The 16663-nt window shown below is 40.2% G+C and overlaps 1 protein-coding gene across 2 annotated transcripts in view; it reads left to right on the forward strand.

The window, feature by feature from the left end:
* Nucleotides 1-5623: 5623 nt before the first annotated feature.
* SNX7 (sorting nexin 7) overlaps nt 5624-16663 on the forward strand; it is a 115929-nt gene continuing 104889 nt past the window's right edge. The window contains exon 1 of one of the 2 annotated variants that reach the window (XM_072644086.1): nt 5624-5881. In XM_072644086.1, the coding sequence (XP_072500187.1) occupies nt 5684-5881 (198 nt within the window). In that variant the 5' untranslated portion in view covers nt 5624-5683. The remainder of the gene's footprint in view (nt 5882-16663) is intronic. The other variant, XM_072644085.1, reaches the window with a different exon arrangement.

Raw genomic sequence — 16663 nt, forward strand, 5'->3', positions numbered from 1 at the left:
TCTTGAAGGAAATCAAGCATTATGGAAGAAGGAGATAGGGAGAACATTCCAGACAAAAGCATAAAGAAAGAAAGTGTTGTTTGTGAGAAACAAATAGAGTAGTGACTATATGGTAATGTATGTAGAGGTGAGTTATATGTATAAAAATTAGACATGCAAATTAAAGCAACTTTGAGGCTCTATCTCACATCTTTCAGACTAGCAGAGATGACAAAAGATGAAAATAATAGATGTTGGAGAAGCTATGGAAAAAAATAGGTGCACTCTTGGTGGAGCTGTGAATTGGGCTAGTCATTTTGGAACTATGCCCAGGAAGTTATGCAGGTGTACATACCTTTTGACCCAACTATACCATTAGTAGGCCTATATTCCCTGCAAAAAAAAAAAATCAAAGAGGAAAAGGTATATATGCATATATGTGTGTATATGCACATGTGTGTGTGTGAAAGACTCTGTGTATGTATATATTTTTGTGGAGAATGATTACTCAATGTCTTAATGTCTCACATTGGGGTAAGGGGTAGAGTTGGTGAGAGCTGGAAAGGAGACAGAATGCATCATTCCAAACTCTCTTCAGGTCTGGAATGGGAGAGAAAGTCTCTGGGAAAAAGCCAACAGATAGAGGAACTGACAATCTCTATCACATCTCTACTCCCTGTTTGTTACACTAGAAACTTTCGAGAATTTTCCCCTTGGTTGATATCTGGGATTCTTAGTTGAACAACTACTGTGGTGATTGTGATGGTGACTAAATCAGGAAGGAAAAGAAAATTTGTCCTCCTGAAGTGAGAATCCATTTGAAATTAGAAAAGAAAATTTTATCCGACACAGTCAATATGGTTTTGTGATTTCCTTAGCACTTTGAAAAGTGAAGGAGACTGGTGGGAATAATCTAAGGTTGTAATTTGGCAAGCAATATGTAGCTTTCAATAGGCTCACCAATGGGTCAAATATAGGAAGGGAGGAGGATGTAGCTAGAAGAGGAATAAGGCCCTGGGAAAGTTCAGGGTGAAGGATTAGAGGTTTCAGTGAGGATGGAGAATAGGTTTAGGAAGAGTAGGGCAGAGAGACGGAAAGTTAAAAGATTATGACTGGACAAAGGATTTTCAGAGTTCTTGAATATGGAAGTTGAACACCAGAGAGTGATAGAAAGATGGAATTTGTGTTTTCAGTTGTGAAAGGTGAAATAGAGTGGAGGAATAGGTTGAAGGAATTGAGGAAATGGAGGATGCAAGAGATTAGGATATGTTGAAGTTCCGGATGAGGGTAGAAGTAGAGTGGGAAAAAAACCATTTATGAACAAGCCTATTAATTTATTTAAAAAGGAGAAAGAATTGCCAGGCCTAGAGGCCTGTGTGGGCTACCCGAGTCTTCTTACCTCACCTCCGAGGTCTTCGGTTGGCCAAAACCAGATGCTCATATGAGAGAAAGGACGTTCCAGAGTCGAACAAGGGTTGAGCTTTATTTCCGGGTCTCGGTTACAAGTGCAGGGTAGTCTTCCTTAGGAGGAAGAGGGGGAGATTTCCTAAGGAGGCTAAGATCTTAAGGGATTGGAAGTAGAAGTACAAGCGGGGAGAGAGGGGGAGGGGAGAGAGGAAAGAAGAGAAGCGGAGCCTACTGTCCTCTTGGCTCCTCACGTGCTAAGAGAGCTTTCAGGCTTCCTCAATCCTACTTAACCTTCAGCCGCACAGTTTGCATCTGAATACCGTGCTGTTAGGTAACTAGGTGTGCCCAGATCCGGGACAATCTCGAGGGCGGGGAGATCTCTCTCCCATCACGTTTCTCACGGGAAGAGGCGGAATTACTCGAGATAGCTCGGTTCACCTCGATTCCCAGCTGTTTCCTGGGGGGGTCTCGTGAGAGCTCTAAGATTTAGAAGCTCCCACCTTTACCCGCCCGAGACTGTCCACACGGAATTGAGCTTCCAATCCCAACAAAGAATGTCTTGGGGATTGGTAGATAAGGACAACCAGGATCTGATTTGGGCAATAAGTTTAGATAACATGAACCTCAAAAGAGAAGATATTGAGTAATGGTGGTAGAGGAAAAGTCTAGAAGTGGGGGGAGTATTTTGTCTTCTCCATTGGGATCACCAAATTGAGGTTGGGGTTTGAGAGAAAATGCAACCAATACTAGAAGGAATGGCTGAGCAGGAAGATCTTGGTGAAGGAAAAAAAATGGAAGGGCTAGAGGGCAGAAGTTTAAGGTGAAAGGAATTTTGTTAATTACAGTACAGGAATAACAAAGGACACTGGGAACAGTGAAATGATATCTGCTTTTTTCAAAAGAATAATCATTAATTATTTTTCTCCTTTTGTTCATGGAACAGTGGATGTGTTGTCAATTCTTATCATTTCTATCTTCACAGCATTTTGTGTCCCCTTCTCTCCATTCACAGAGCAACCAGGCTAGTCCAGATCTATGTTAACTCTCACATAGACTAAATTACATAAATTTATAAATTACTCCCATTTTAAGAGAGGTTTTGGTAACAAAATAAAACAGAAAATTAAAACTAACAATACACTGACCTCATCTAAAAGTGCAGGCAGCATTTCACATCTGTAGTACCCCCTTCCTATTAAAAGAAATCAACACAATCTATTTCCTTTCTCCTACCCCCAGTCCATTAAACATAAAATAAAAAACACATTTCTTGTAACAAATAGGGATAGACAAGCAAATCTTCCCAATGATAGTACAAAAAATTATATATGTTCAGTTCTGCATTCCAAATCCATTACCTCTCTATAATAGATAGCATGTATTTTTCTTGGGCCTCTTTTGAAGGAGGCCAGGGAAGCCAATAGGCAGAGATGAAAAGGGGCAACATGGCAAGCAAAAGGGACTGCAAGGGAAAAGACTCAGATACTGGAAATGGAGGGTCATGTTCAAGGAACAGGAAAAATGCCCTTTTGGTTTTGCATCTCTAATCAATGAGTGTAAGAAAAAGCATTTATTAAGGGCTTACTATATATACTGGGCACTGAAGTGAGTACTAGGGGATGAAAATACAAAAGCTGGACAGTTGTTACCTTCAATGAACTTATATTCTGAAAGGGTGGAGAAGGGGAAAATTAGGTGGTATGGTGAATAAAGTGCCAGTCTTGGATTCAGCAAGACCTGAGTTGAAATTTAGCTTCAGAAACTTACTAGCTGTGTAATCCTAGGTAAGTCACATAATCCTTTCCATCTCAGTTTCCTCATCTGTCAAATGAGCTAGAGAAGGAAATGGCAAACTACTCCAATATCTTTGCCAAGAAAACCCCAAATGGGTTGGGCACGACTGAACAAATCATATATATATGGGAATAGTGGACAGGGAAGGCGTTTTGGTCTGGCAAGTCACTGTGATGAGTGGAGTCATAGGATAGTCAATTTCAATCAGTGACAGTATTGATCTATTATTCCCAGAGCAAGTGGTAAAGAAGGGGGAAAAATCATGTTGAGGAAAGGGTTCATACCTGGTGGCAGGTCTGAAAGTAGAATAGGATTAGAGAGAATGATTGGGTCTGCTGACAGCTAGACAGAGTTAGAACTCACTCATCTGCACAGCCCAGACATAGGCTTTATGCAATTTGAAGAATGTTGTTGTGTTGAAAGCTCCTTACTTTAACTTAACTCTTGCGACATTTGTTCATCTACTTAATGCTAATAATTCACACAGGCAAGTGAATCTGAATTTGCCTACTGGCTTCTTTGGTCTCTTTCAAAAGAGGCCCAAGAAAAATACATGGTATTCATTATAGAGAGGTAATGGATTTGGAATACAGAACTGAATAGTCCTATTAAATTATGCCAGAAAATGAGAAATTGAGGGTAATTGAGGTGAAGACACCCAACATCATATAACAAATCATTTATTAAAAGCATTTATTAAAAATAAAAAGGACTTATGAAGCACCTACTTGGTTGGTAGGTTGTTTTCCTTAAACACCTAATATAAAACAGGAACTGGGGTTATAAAGACAAAATCAGAACACACTCCCTGCTTTCAAAGATCTTACCTTTTATTGGCCCCTAGGTGGCAATGTGGGCAGTGTGCTGATGACTGGAGTTTGTCTCCTGCTCCAGCCCCTTAGGAGTTGGGGAGACCTGGCTAGTCACTAAGTCTCTCTCAGCCTCAGTTTCCTCATCTTTAATTTGGGGTTAATAAGGGTGTCTACCTCATAGGACTGTTCTAAGGATCAACTGAGTTAGCATACGTAAAGTACTTTGCAAACCTTAAAGCGCTATATATTGTTTGTCCTCTAAGAGGACCATAACATTAAAATGGTGACATGACTTGGAGTTGACTTTGATTTGAGTGAGGGAGGGCTGTGCAAGGTTACCAACCTCACTTTCTTTTCCTCGAAGCGCTATATAAACACCATTTAGCTTTTGGGAGAGGCAACACATTGGGTTTATCAGCATTTAGATGAGGAAATCAAGATCACAGATTTAAAGCTGCTGGAGATCTTAGATTTTAAGTTAACTGATGTGCAGAGAAATTAAACAATTAACCCGGGGTCAAACAGCTCTGTGAATGAGGCAGGCTTTCAATACAAGTCTGTTTTCCTGCTGCCAAGTCCAGATCAACTGACATCAATTCTGGATTTTCCCTCCTATTCCAGTATACTCAAAGAACATAGTAGCAGTTCCATGACACAGAGGAGAGAGAACTGGACTTGGCATCAAGAAGACTTGTTTTTATCCTGACTCAGACATTTACTAGCATTTACTGAACAAGGAAGTTTCTCTGACTGCAGTTTCTTCATCTAAAATGCGGGGGTTGGATTCCGTGGCCTCTTCGGCTGTAAAACCAGGCTCTGAATTGGAACCGAAAGGAGCCCTAGAGTTCATGCAGTCCAGTCTCTACCTTAGGTAACTAAAGTGCAGAACCAGGATTTTTAACCCAGATGCCCTGGCTCCAAGTCTAGGCATCTTTCCAAGTCATTCCTCCGTATCATGCAGAGTATTTGACTTCAAGATTTACCAGTGGAAAAAAGATCTGAAACTGAAACCTCAACACCTGTCTAATCGAGTGAACAAGCTTCCTGTGTGTTTTCCTTTTTGCATAAGTAAACTAGACCAAGTAGACACTTGGCAATCTGAGCACAATGGAACGAGAATACGGGGGTGGGGCGTTGGGGGGGATATAAAAAAATCTGCCATCTCTCTTCTTCCAATTCTTATCTGTTTCTCCAGAGCCCTGTTTTTCTTGCCTAGAAAGCTCGGTTCATCCATTCTGTACATTCTTCCCCGACCTCTCTCCACCCTGCCCCCACCGGCATGTTCTGGTCTTTCTTGTACTTTGGGGGTCCTTCGTGGCCCCCTCCTAGCCTCCAAGCCTGATCTTTCTCAGAGGAGCAGTGTTTGGGGGGATCTCCCATCCGAGCTTCTCCCTCTGGGGTTCTCCGTCTCCCACCGACCCCGGGCCAGTGTTGTGCCTCTCTAGTGGTTTGCCAGCACAGTCCAGCGCAATCCAGCGCAGCCCAGCCCCGCGGAGCCCAGCCCCGGCTCAGCCTCTGCGCCGCGTAGCAGGGCTCGCAGCCCGGTAGTTCCGCTTCTGCGCAGCGCGGCGGGCCCAGGGGCTGGGAAGAGGACGGGGAGGGGAGGCGGAGGATGTGCGCGGAGCCAATGGGCAAGCTCGGGGGAGTCGAAGCTGCCCGGGCGGCCCGCTGGGCTCGCACACACGGACGGGATGGACGGCGAGAGCTGGCTACCGCAGTCCTTCTCTCCGGGGCCCCCGGGCGGAGCGGGCGGCGGCGGCGGCGGCGGCAGCAGGGCGGGCAGCGATGGCGGGGAGAGCCCCCGCGGCGGCCGTGGGGCCGCAGCCCTGATGCAGCCCGAGGTGCTGGACCTGGATGAGGACGAGGATGACCTGGAGGTCTTCAGCAAGGTGAGGGCGGCGGCAGACGCGGTGGCGCGTCTCGGGGAAACTTCCCAACTCCTCTCCTAGAGCTGCCACCGAGCTTGTCAGCGGGGCCTGGTCCTACCAGGAGATTTGGGGGGGGGGGGTGTGTGTGAAGGGGAGGGACGCGAAAGAAAGGGGTGGGGGGTGTCGCCAGCTTCTTTTTTCTCCTCCTTTTCCTCCTCCTCCTGTCTTCCTTGTCTTCCTCCTCTTTTCCTTCTCCGATTGTCTTACCCAGCTGTAGCTTTCTGGAAGCCAGACATAGACTCTTTGCAAACCTCCGAGCCTTTGTCCGGAGAGAAGTTTTCAGCCTGGAATCAAACAGCTGGGCTTTCAATTCTCAGCCTCTCCTTTCTCCGCACTTTGACCCTCTGTGCATATGAGCATGTCTAGCTTTCAAAGACTGCAAAGTTCTGCTGTCCTACTGGGGTGAAGAAAGGAAAGCTCAGTCCCAGCATCCTCGACTCTTTCCCCTTCCCCACTGCCTTACCCGATCAGACCGTGCCAGGTTAGATGCGTGGTTAGATGCAAACAGACCCTGTCCTCGCCCCGCTGTCTTCCTTTTCCTTGTGCCCTGAGAATTCAGGGGAGGAGAGAGCCTGGGGCTTAGAGGGCACCCGCTTGGATTTCAGGTTTAGATTTTTTGATTTAGAGACTGAGAATGGAAGCCCAAGCTTTACACATAGAAGTACAGCAGGAGAAAGAACCCCTGTCCCGTGGCTGTCGCCCTGCCCTAACCACTACCCACCCACCTAGAGGGAATGGAAGGGGTTTCAAATAGAAATGAGATCCAAAGAAACAACTTTTGGAGAGGGAGATCCAACTGGAAACTAGTTTCCACATGTTAATTAAAGAGCAAAGACTCATCTCATGAGCCCTCAGGCATAATGTCCTGCAGGATTTTTGAGAGACCCTAGATTCTTGCAGGCTTGTCTATTTTTCACTGATAGTTATTCTTTTCTTTTAAGAAAATGATTTTGGGAGACGGTGAATGAAACTCCATCTTCTCCCAAGTTTCTGTCAGTGGAGGCTGTGGGTTGAGAGTAAGACAATGTATTAATTACTACTGCTTTTGCAGCAGTTAAATGTTACATTGAGGTCCTGGGTAAGTGAACTTAATTATAACCAGTCCCTTTATACGCCGAATTGTGAAGGGACTGGACAAGCTGGTCCTTGGCTTGATTTTGTCGCCTGAATTGCTTCAAAGAAGACTGAGATTGTAAACTTTTTTTTACGGCAAGAATTGTCTCACTCCACATCTTTAGCTCCTAAGACCTGGATTGTCTTGTTCGTAATAGTTTATGGATGATAAATGAATCCAATACTATACTTTCCTGTCCCACGCCCTTAAGAGAGTTAGGTTCTTTAAATAGAATTCTCCCACTTTATGTTTCCTAATGGAAAACAATAACAATAAACTGATAAAACAATAATAATAAACTGATTTCTATGGGGGGAAAACAAAACAAAAAACAAAAGTCCTTTAGGTCCCAAAGTGAAAAGTAATATAGCAAGACTCTCAGATCTCTGATCTCATGGGACAATTTAGTTGAATAAGTTGTTGAGTAAATTAATTAGCTCCTAAATACACTTACATGCCACGTTCACATTACACAGCAATGGGTTGGCCTCTTTCCCTTCACATTGCCAGTCAGTGTCTAGGGTCAAACACTATATAATATTTGTACTTGGTTGAAATGGAGCATTTGTCTCAACATCTAGTAATTTGGGGTAATGTCTGACAGTAATGCAATGACAGTTTGCAGACTTTTAGGTTATCCCTTCATTTATATTTTAGTGGATTGCAAATACTGAGCAGGCAATAGTGTGACCAATATGTAGATCTAAAGAAACACACGAAATAGTTATTGCTTTCAAAGGTCTTAAAATCTGTGTTGGAGAATAGTTTACTTAATCATGTATATGTGAACTATAAGTGCCACTGTTTGATTTCCAAATGAAAGTAAATCACTGATAGCAGGGCTTCATGGCTATGTGACCATCTGGGGAGTTGAAAGATGAGTGGGAGAGAAAATATTAGCAGGGAATCCTCTGACTTTCCTTAGTTGAAGGACAGTATTTTAGAAAACTTTTAAATAGTTGGTTTAGTTGATTGATGTCGTTACCAAATAAACCATCCCATAGAATAACTCCCATAATGTCTCTTCACTTGAGAACCTTCAATGAAATCCTAGAGGTTTTCCAATAATGCCTATACCTTAGCCTGGCATTCAAAGCTTTCCAACTCTGACATCATCCCATTCTGTTAAACTTCATATGTGTTAATGTCCTATCCATATTTCAAAGTTCAGCTCAAATATTGACTCTTTCCTGACATTTTCTCTGATGTCTTCTGGTAGCCAGAAAAGACCTAACCCTCAATTCTCAAAACACTTCTTAATAGTTATTTCTCTACATGTACCTTGCAGTCAGCTCTTAACTCTTTGAGGTCAGTAAATGTTTTATGATTTATTCATTTATTTATTTGTTCATTTATTGATTTAATTATCATTTTAACTTTAATTAATCAATTAAATTAATATTAATTACTTTTTTTGGATATCTCCACTACTTAGCCAAGTGTCTTATACACATTGATCTTGAATACATAATTCATTCACTTTTAATTGGGTGTCATCTCTCTTACCAAATTGTAAACTCCTCACAGCCTAGGACCTTGTTTAGTTTTATCTTTATAATTCTCCTAGCATAGTACTTTGAATTGAGGAAATGCTTAATAAGTTGTTGATTAAAGTAATCAGCTCTCAAACGCTAAGATGTGGCTTTCTAGACTGTATGTTGCTTATGTTACCAGAACTAGTCACATTTCATGATCAAAGATAGTTTCCTGATAAAAAAGATCTAAGGCTAGGGTGTATCTTATGCAAACAAGGAAGAAGTTTTGGCTGGAGAGTCTCTGAATTAACCAAGAGATTTAAACTCAAAATTGAGGGGGAAGGTAGAGAAATACCATAAAACTGGATTCTATGAAGGAAAAAGAAGAGACATAAAAAAGAACAATTGGTGAAGCAGGTTCCTAGTAATTCCCAGAAAAAAATAAGTGAGTGGAGACTTTTTAAAGGCCTCACATGGCTGTTGTCTTTTTATGTTTTGCAAATAGTTTTTCTGATATATTAAAGAAAATGGACAAGAAGTGCTAGTACAAGGAGGTAAATGTAACCTTAATTCGAGGACATAGATACAATGTAAGAGATATTATGGAATGGCTACTCATGATTAGAATGTATCAGTGGAAGATTATAATTTATTCAAGAAATAGGTCTATTTAAAAGTAGTCAGGAAGGTATAGCTTTTTATGACAATCCACAAGAAATTTGCACACATCTGCATTTTTATCAGAAGTTTGGAATGTAGTTAAGAAGAAAATGAAATTGAAGTGATAATATCCCCACAAGACTAACTGCTGGATTGAGGATATGAATGGTACTTTTCTTAATTCATTCATTTCAGCAAACTTTTATTAATAACTTAGTATAACACATTGTGCTGAGTGCTAGAGGGGAAAAAGATCAATACCTTCACTCCTGTCCTCAAATAATTTATAAACTAGAATAATCACCCAAAATGTTAAGCCAGGGATTCTTAATATTGAAACCGTATTATTCTCTCATGATTTTCTTCTGGGAGAGATTCATAGTTTTAGTCAGACTATGACAGGCTTTGGTACATGTGCTACTCTAGAGTAATTAAGATGTAATAGTTTGCTGTTGCTTTACAAATGGTTCATGTGATCTGAGCAGTTCTTAACATTTTTTTTGTGTGTGTGCATATGTTAAATTTTAACCTTGGTGGTTACTAACTTTGATTTAGGACTGCATGACTCTTATGCAGAGTTAGACAATAACAAGAAATTAAATTATGTGTTTAAAGGCTTTTAATTCACTATTAACCAGATGACTTAATAAATTAGAATTCCCCATTCACAAGGCATTGGTGGAGATCTTAGACAGAACAAATGCTGATTCAACAGAAGCAGTGATTCGGAAAGTCAAAATTGTGAGGCAAGTGGTATTTATCACAGCCTACTGTCAACTATTACTCAATCATAAACAAAATAAACCTTGAAATTATTTTAAAGGATCATCAAGGACTGTGGGTTCAAACCTTAGTTTTGCTACTTTTGTAGGCTATTTTTATCTCATTGTTCATTTGTTTAGAGTCTGTTGACGAAGGGACATAAGCATGTGACAACAGCAGAATATTTTATGAAGGAAATTTAAATGGAGAAGCAATCCATTTCTTATAGCAGTAAGAAGTGCTTAAATTAATCAGGATCTTGGACGTAATGTCTATTTTGATGGGTACACAAAACAAGAATTAGGAAGTGTATTTATGCATGTAATATGAGGATTAAATGAGAATATCTGTAAAGCATTTAGAACCATGCCTGGTACATAGTAGGACAATTTTTTTTGCAAACTTTCTTTTCCCTAAAAAAATTTGTCATTCTCCAATCCTGTGTCACCTTTACTATTTTTCATGATTTTTATTACCATTTTTTCAGTTCATTTTGACCTGGTGACTTGGATTCCTCGAGAGTATCTGACATTATCTCTTGCTATTCCATTTCTTATCTTAGATAAGTCCAGTCCTTCTTAGCTGTTTATTTTTGGCCTCTCATTCCCAGTCGAAAGATGATGATTCTTGGCAGAGAAAATAGAAGTAAAGTAGGAGTTAAGTAGCTCTGAGTATATAATATTTTAATCACAGAATCTTAGAATTCAGAGAGACCTCAGAACCCTTGTCATGCATCTTGTATCTGAAGAAGAATGCCCTCTATTGCATATGATTATCCAGTTTGCTTGAAGGTGGAGGGGGAAACTACTGCTTCCTGGAGCCCATTCTGGTTTTGGATAGTTGTAATTTTTATAGAGTTTTGTTACTTGTCTACAACTTTCTACAGTGTCTGAATTGCTTAAGACAAGCAACAGTTTTAATATAGTTTCATTTTGTGACTTCAGTGTTTATAAGTATGCTTCTCTTGACACTGGGCTGACATAGAACTTCCAAATGAAACTAGATTGAATTAGCTTCCACAACTTCAGCTGGTTCTCTTTCAGCTGACTGCCGCATTTCATTCCATATACTTGTGTTTTTTTGCCCTCTTTTGTTGTGCTTTTAATTCTATGGCTTAAAGAATGGATATTGCAGCATGGAAACATGTAAGAATTGTACTTCTCATAGAGCACACATCAGTGACCACTAGAGATATTGCAGAAGTTATTGGTATGGGAAAGTTGTGTTTCAAGAATCATTAAAAGCCAAAATGAAATAGTTTCAGTTGCATTGAAGTGGAGAGGAAAATTTAGATGGAAATGATAACCTAAGTAATACTTGGCAAACAAGTAAGTCCTTCAGAAAGACCTGGCAAATAAATTGCCACTGAGTTTTCCACAATGCACCATAGCTTTCTTGAAGTTGGAAGAGTAGTGAGAGGACCTGTTAAAAAAAAATTAAATAAAAAACCTGCTATCTTTTACTATGAAAGAAAAAAATGCTTGCCATAGGCAAGACAATATAAAACCTGCAGTACTGAAAATTGGGGGGAAAAGGTCATGTTTAATGATGGCAAATTATGTAAAACAAATAATTATAACAGATGATAAATATTGAACATTTCAAACTTTTAGAGATAAAATATTGTGAATATTTTACTTTGTACAAAGTTTATAAATACGGCTATGTATTTGTCACTCCTGCCTTTTCTTTCTCAAGCCAGAGGAAATCTAATCCTTCTTCTGCATTGCAGCCCTTTAGTGACTTGAAGATAGTGATCACCACCCCAACCAAAGCCATTTTTCCTCTAGCCTTAAATAGTGGCGGTTCCATAAACTGATGTTCATGACTTGATTTTGAGTTCCTGCATCATGTAGTAAAGACTCTAATCTCATTCTTCCACTACTCATTTGACTTCCATGTTAGTTGGCTAGAAGGCAGCTGACTTCTCTCCTCAGGATCCTAGGGCTTGTTATTTTTTTCTCATGCTATAGCTAATGATTCTCTACCAGAATCCTTGATCTACTGGTTATCATTTGATATCATTTCCTAGCCATACTTAATTAGCCATAAGAAATAAGCATTCCATAAATAGATTGTCTCAAACCAGGTACACACTCTTCTAAAGATACAAAGTTCAGGGAAAGTAAGTTCAAACTTAGAGCAGGTAATATGGGGAAGAGATAACACACAGCTCTGGAAATTGCTTTGCTAGAAATCCTTTGTCCCTTTCAGGGGGCCTTGTGAACTTCCCTTGGGCATGGGGTTGCTTTCTGGTGGGTTCCGAGAGTCCTGAAGCTACCTTTCCTCAATTTACCTTGTTTGTCCCCAGCTCCCAATGTAACCATTGCTAGAACACTGATAAGAAAGCCAAATCCCCTGGCCCTTTGAGGTTCATATAATCATCTGGTCATCCTTAAACTTTTTCCATTCCTGTATCCTTTTCCTGTTAGTTGGGGTTGTATGGCCTGAGGGCATGTGCAGTACAAAGTGCACATGCTTTGTGTTCAGAACCTAAGCTGAAATGAAGTTGCAGGATGCAACACAGGTAAGTACTGCCAGAAATACCTAGGATTCATAAACATGTTTGAGTTTGAATTAGTTTTTGGTCATTGTGTGCTCAGAAACCTTTTACTATTGCCAAATTTTTTATGACCTCATATGGGGTCCCAGCCTACAGTTTAAGAAACACTGCAAGGATGGTCAACAAGGCTGGGGAGGAGGCAGAGGGTTATCTCTGACCCCTCTCTTCATTTCCCCCTCTCCACCCCCAAAAAAATTTCTAATTAGGGGCTTCATTGGACTGCTCTTTTTTCTTGGTGATCAGGTATTTGAATGCGGCATGGGTTCTGAATTAACTTACTATTTTATGCAAAACCTCAGAATATTTCTAATGCTGCCTCAATTCCAATTCTGTCAATTCCTGAAAGCCCTCCATTCCTCCCCCCACTTTATTAACCATGCTATTAGGACCTAGTCTGATGCCTTTAATAGATTGATTCAATAGCAATGTCTAGACTTTGTTTCCTTCTAGTTTGTACTTCTGGATGATTCAATCACCAAGTCTAGGCCTTCTGTAATTATTTAGGGAGGAGTATGGAACACACATACCTCTCTTACTGTCATTCCATCATTTTGGTGCCCAGAACTGAATGGAGCATTCTAGAGGTGGTCAGTCCAAGGCAAAGAACAGTGGCACTGTTGTTCCATTCATCCTGGTGTCAGAATGCCCGGCATTCTGAGATGGAACTCCGGACTCAAACTCCTGTAGAAATCATGTTTACAGTTACTTGTTAGATTCTGGAAAGGCAAATTGGTTCAATGGATAGAGTTAAAAAACTTAATCAGGAATCAATCAACAAGCTCTTATTAAATTCCTGTTTTTGCTAGGCACCTGGGTACTGGGGATATAAAGAAAAAGAAGAGAAACAATGTCGGTTCTCCAGGAACTTATGTTTGAAAAGGGAAGGAATACATGCATTTCAGCAGATACTACATATACACAAAGATGTGCTGGGCCAGCCTACAACTTGCAAGAGATGATTGTTAAATTTTCAGTGTGAACAATCATACCCAAGAAATCAACAAACATAAATCAGGGCTTGGTTTATTGTTTTATTGATTGTCTAGACTTAAAGTGATGGAGAAAATGTTAATAATGAGGATTAAGCTTAAAAATGTGTCTTATGAACAATTATTTCCCCTCCTCTCCCCCAGCCCCAACCAGTTCTTAAACATTTAACATCAGAGATCAGAAAAGGTTTCAGGTAGGAGGTGACAGAAGATTTGGTTTCAGTTCCCATGCCTAATACATCATAGCCTAGTTCGGCTATGGGCAAGTCACTGAAACTTGTGGAGTCTCCATTTTCTTATCTGTAAAATGGAACTGTTATCACCTAACTGACATGGGTATTTCTGGATTGTGAGACTTGAATTAATATGTGTAAAGCACTTTGGCAAATTTAAAGAATTATATAAATGGCAATTTCTAATACTTCTGTTAACATTATTCCTGGTTGTCTATTTGAGTTACCTTATAAGTTAAATGGACTTTTGTAGGCTGCCCTAGAAACCTAATCACCACATATAATGGTGTTTATATAAGAAAACGCATTATCAGCTCCAAAGAGACTTAGTAATGAACTTTGGGAACAATACCCATTCAGTTCATGAATTGGATAGCCTGCATAACTGAAATTAAAATAGCTTTATTTACCGATGACAGAATAGCTTTATTTACCCTTAATATTTGTGAAACAACTTCTTTTTACAGGTCTCAGCAATTCTTCTTTAGGAGACATGGCAGCCAAGCTTAAGCTGATGATAGGGAAAAGAAGTGAAGTGAGTTCAAAAGGAGAGAGCAGAACCTTTCCGCAAGCTGATTTGCTTTGTATTTGGCCTAATGCATACAGAAATGACATTTCTTTAGTAAAACTTAACACAGATCAACAGTTCTTCCCTCCTTCCCTCCCCCAGTACCTCATACTGGCAGGCATTTAATTTGTTTGCATAGGTCATGTATGAGCAAGTACCATTGCTACCCAGGGAGAGCCATGGCCTTGTTCCTCAATTGATAATCATTGAACTATGGTGGCACTGTGATGCTCTCTCACCAAGGTAGTGTGAACTACATATACATGTAAACTTAGCTTTTGATAAATATTTGTAAACCATCATCAATGAAAACATATGCATGTTTATGTCTTGTTCTGTTTCCAGGTGGCAGAAAAGTATGGTAGTAAGAAAACACTCGGCATTAAAATCCCTGGCAACTATAATAAATTTCTCACTCTGTATTTAGACATGCAACATCCTTTGTGGTAAATGTCTCCCCTAGCTTTTGTTGTTGTTGTTAGGTATAAAAACCATAAAAAGATGCATAATCAAAGGGAGTTTTTCTTTTTAATTAACCTGGTTAATGACTGGACTTGTGATTTCCTTGGTATAGAGAATTTCCTGGAAGACACACCTCCTCTACCAGTACAACCAGTGTCATTTCTGTCAGTTACCTTCTTTAAAAATTGTCCAGACCACTAAGTGGTTAGTTAGATCACTTGCCCAACATTGCATCATTGTGTCTATTTTCCCTCTGATTCCTTCACAGTAAATAGAGTCAAGAGCAGTTATGCCCAAATAACTTGTTGTCCACCCTTTTATCTCCATCTCACAAGCAGCTTATGTCTCAAAAATTCATTTGTAAATTATTTAGTTTAGGACTCAAAATACTCTTTCCTGTAGCTACAGTGTTAAAAATTGTCATTAGGTTCTCAGAGTAGCCAATAAAAAACATACTACCTTTAAAATAAGTGTTTGCAATGGAAAACAACAGAGTATTCTTACTGCTTCAGTACTGCTGCACTAACAAGGAAAAAAAACTTCAGTAGAACAAAAATAGCTTTTTATCATATCTTGAATGTTGGCATTTGAGGAAAGCAAGTTTTAAATGGAAGATGAAGAGGAGATGAAAGTTTTATAGACATTCGGAAAGTGATTTCCAGGGCTTGGTTGTTACAGATATTTTATCTCTAATTTCATTTATTTTCTTCCTTTCTTTCTTCCTTCCTTCCTCCATCTTTCTTTCTCTTCCTCCCTTCCTTCTTTGCTTTTCTTCCCTTCCTTTCTCCCTCCCTCCCTCCCTCCCTCCCTCCCTCCCTCCCTCCCTCCCTCCCTCCCTTCCTTCCTTCCTTCCTTCCTTCCTTCCTTCCTTCCTTCCTTCCTTCCTTCCTTCCTTCCTTCCTTCCTTCCTTCCTTCCTTCCTTCCTTCCTTCCTTCCTTTCATAGAAGTCATTCTTTGGTCCACAGTTGGAATGAAGAGAAGGTGAGAGATTTTTATCCTATGCTACTTGGACAATAGAAGGGAAAGAGAAAGTATGTGTGTCAGAAAGTTTGGAAAGTCATTGACTTGAAGTACTTTTTAACTTTTAACTGGTTAGGGAGAGGCAGAGGAAAAGGGGGGAGGGGAAGGGAAAGTACCTCTCACTGACCACTAGGTGGAGATCAATTTATGCCCGCTTGGTTATTGTATTGAATAAGGTAGATGAGGAGCCAGGCTGCCTCTTTGGAAGTGGAAGGAGGGAAAAACAGGGTTCGAGTAGAGATTGGTATAGATGGGATGTTTGTAGGCTAGTTGTTTTTAACTTGAGGAAGAGCTGTATTTTATTCTGCAAACAGGCATTGCTACATCAACCCATCAGGAAGCATTTAATTAAGAATTTATGTGCCAAAAACTATGTTAAAGGGTAGGGTTACAGACATAAACAGGTAAAAGAGTCCCTGCTCTCAAGGAATTTATGTGCTAAGGGGGGAGTCAACATGTAAGTAAGTACATGCAGAGAATAGGGAAGATGACTTCAGCGAGGAAAGCTCTAGAATGTAGAAGTGTCAGAAGATGAATCTCTGGAAGAAGGTGAAAGGAGCCAGAGACTCTTAAGAGAGGGAGAAGAAGAGGGAAAGTTTTTCAGTCACAGGGAAGCAGCTGGTGCAAAGGTAGAGAGATGGGACATAAAGTAAGTGGATGTAAGGGAAAAGTATAAGAAGACTAGAAAGGTAGGAACGGGCCAATTTAGGACTAGCCTTAAATGCCAAATAAACACCTTTATTTTTGGTCCTGGATGTAACAGGGAAGCCCTGGAGTTTAATGAGTTGGTTGAAAGATTTGGTCAGACTTATGCTTTGGGAAAATCACTGTAGCAACTATCTGGAGGATGGAATGGAGCAGGGAGAAGCTTAAAGTAAGGAAATGTGTTAGAAGGC

This window comes from Notamacropus eugenii, chromosome 2 (assembly GCF_028372415.1).
Source record: "Notamacropus eugenii isolate mMacEug1 chromosome 2, mMacEug1.pri_v2, whole genome shotgun sequence".
Classification (NCBI taxonomy): Eukaryota; Metazoa; Chordata; class Mammalia; order Diprotodontia; family Macropodidae; genus Notamacropus; species Notamacropus eugenii.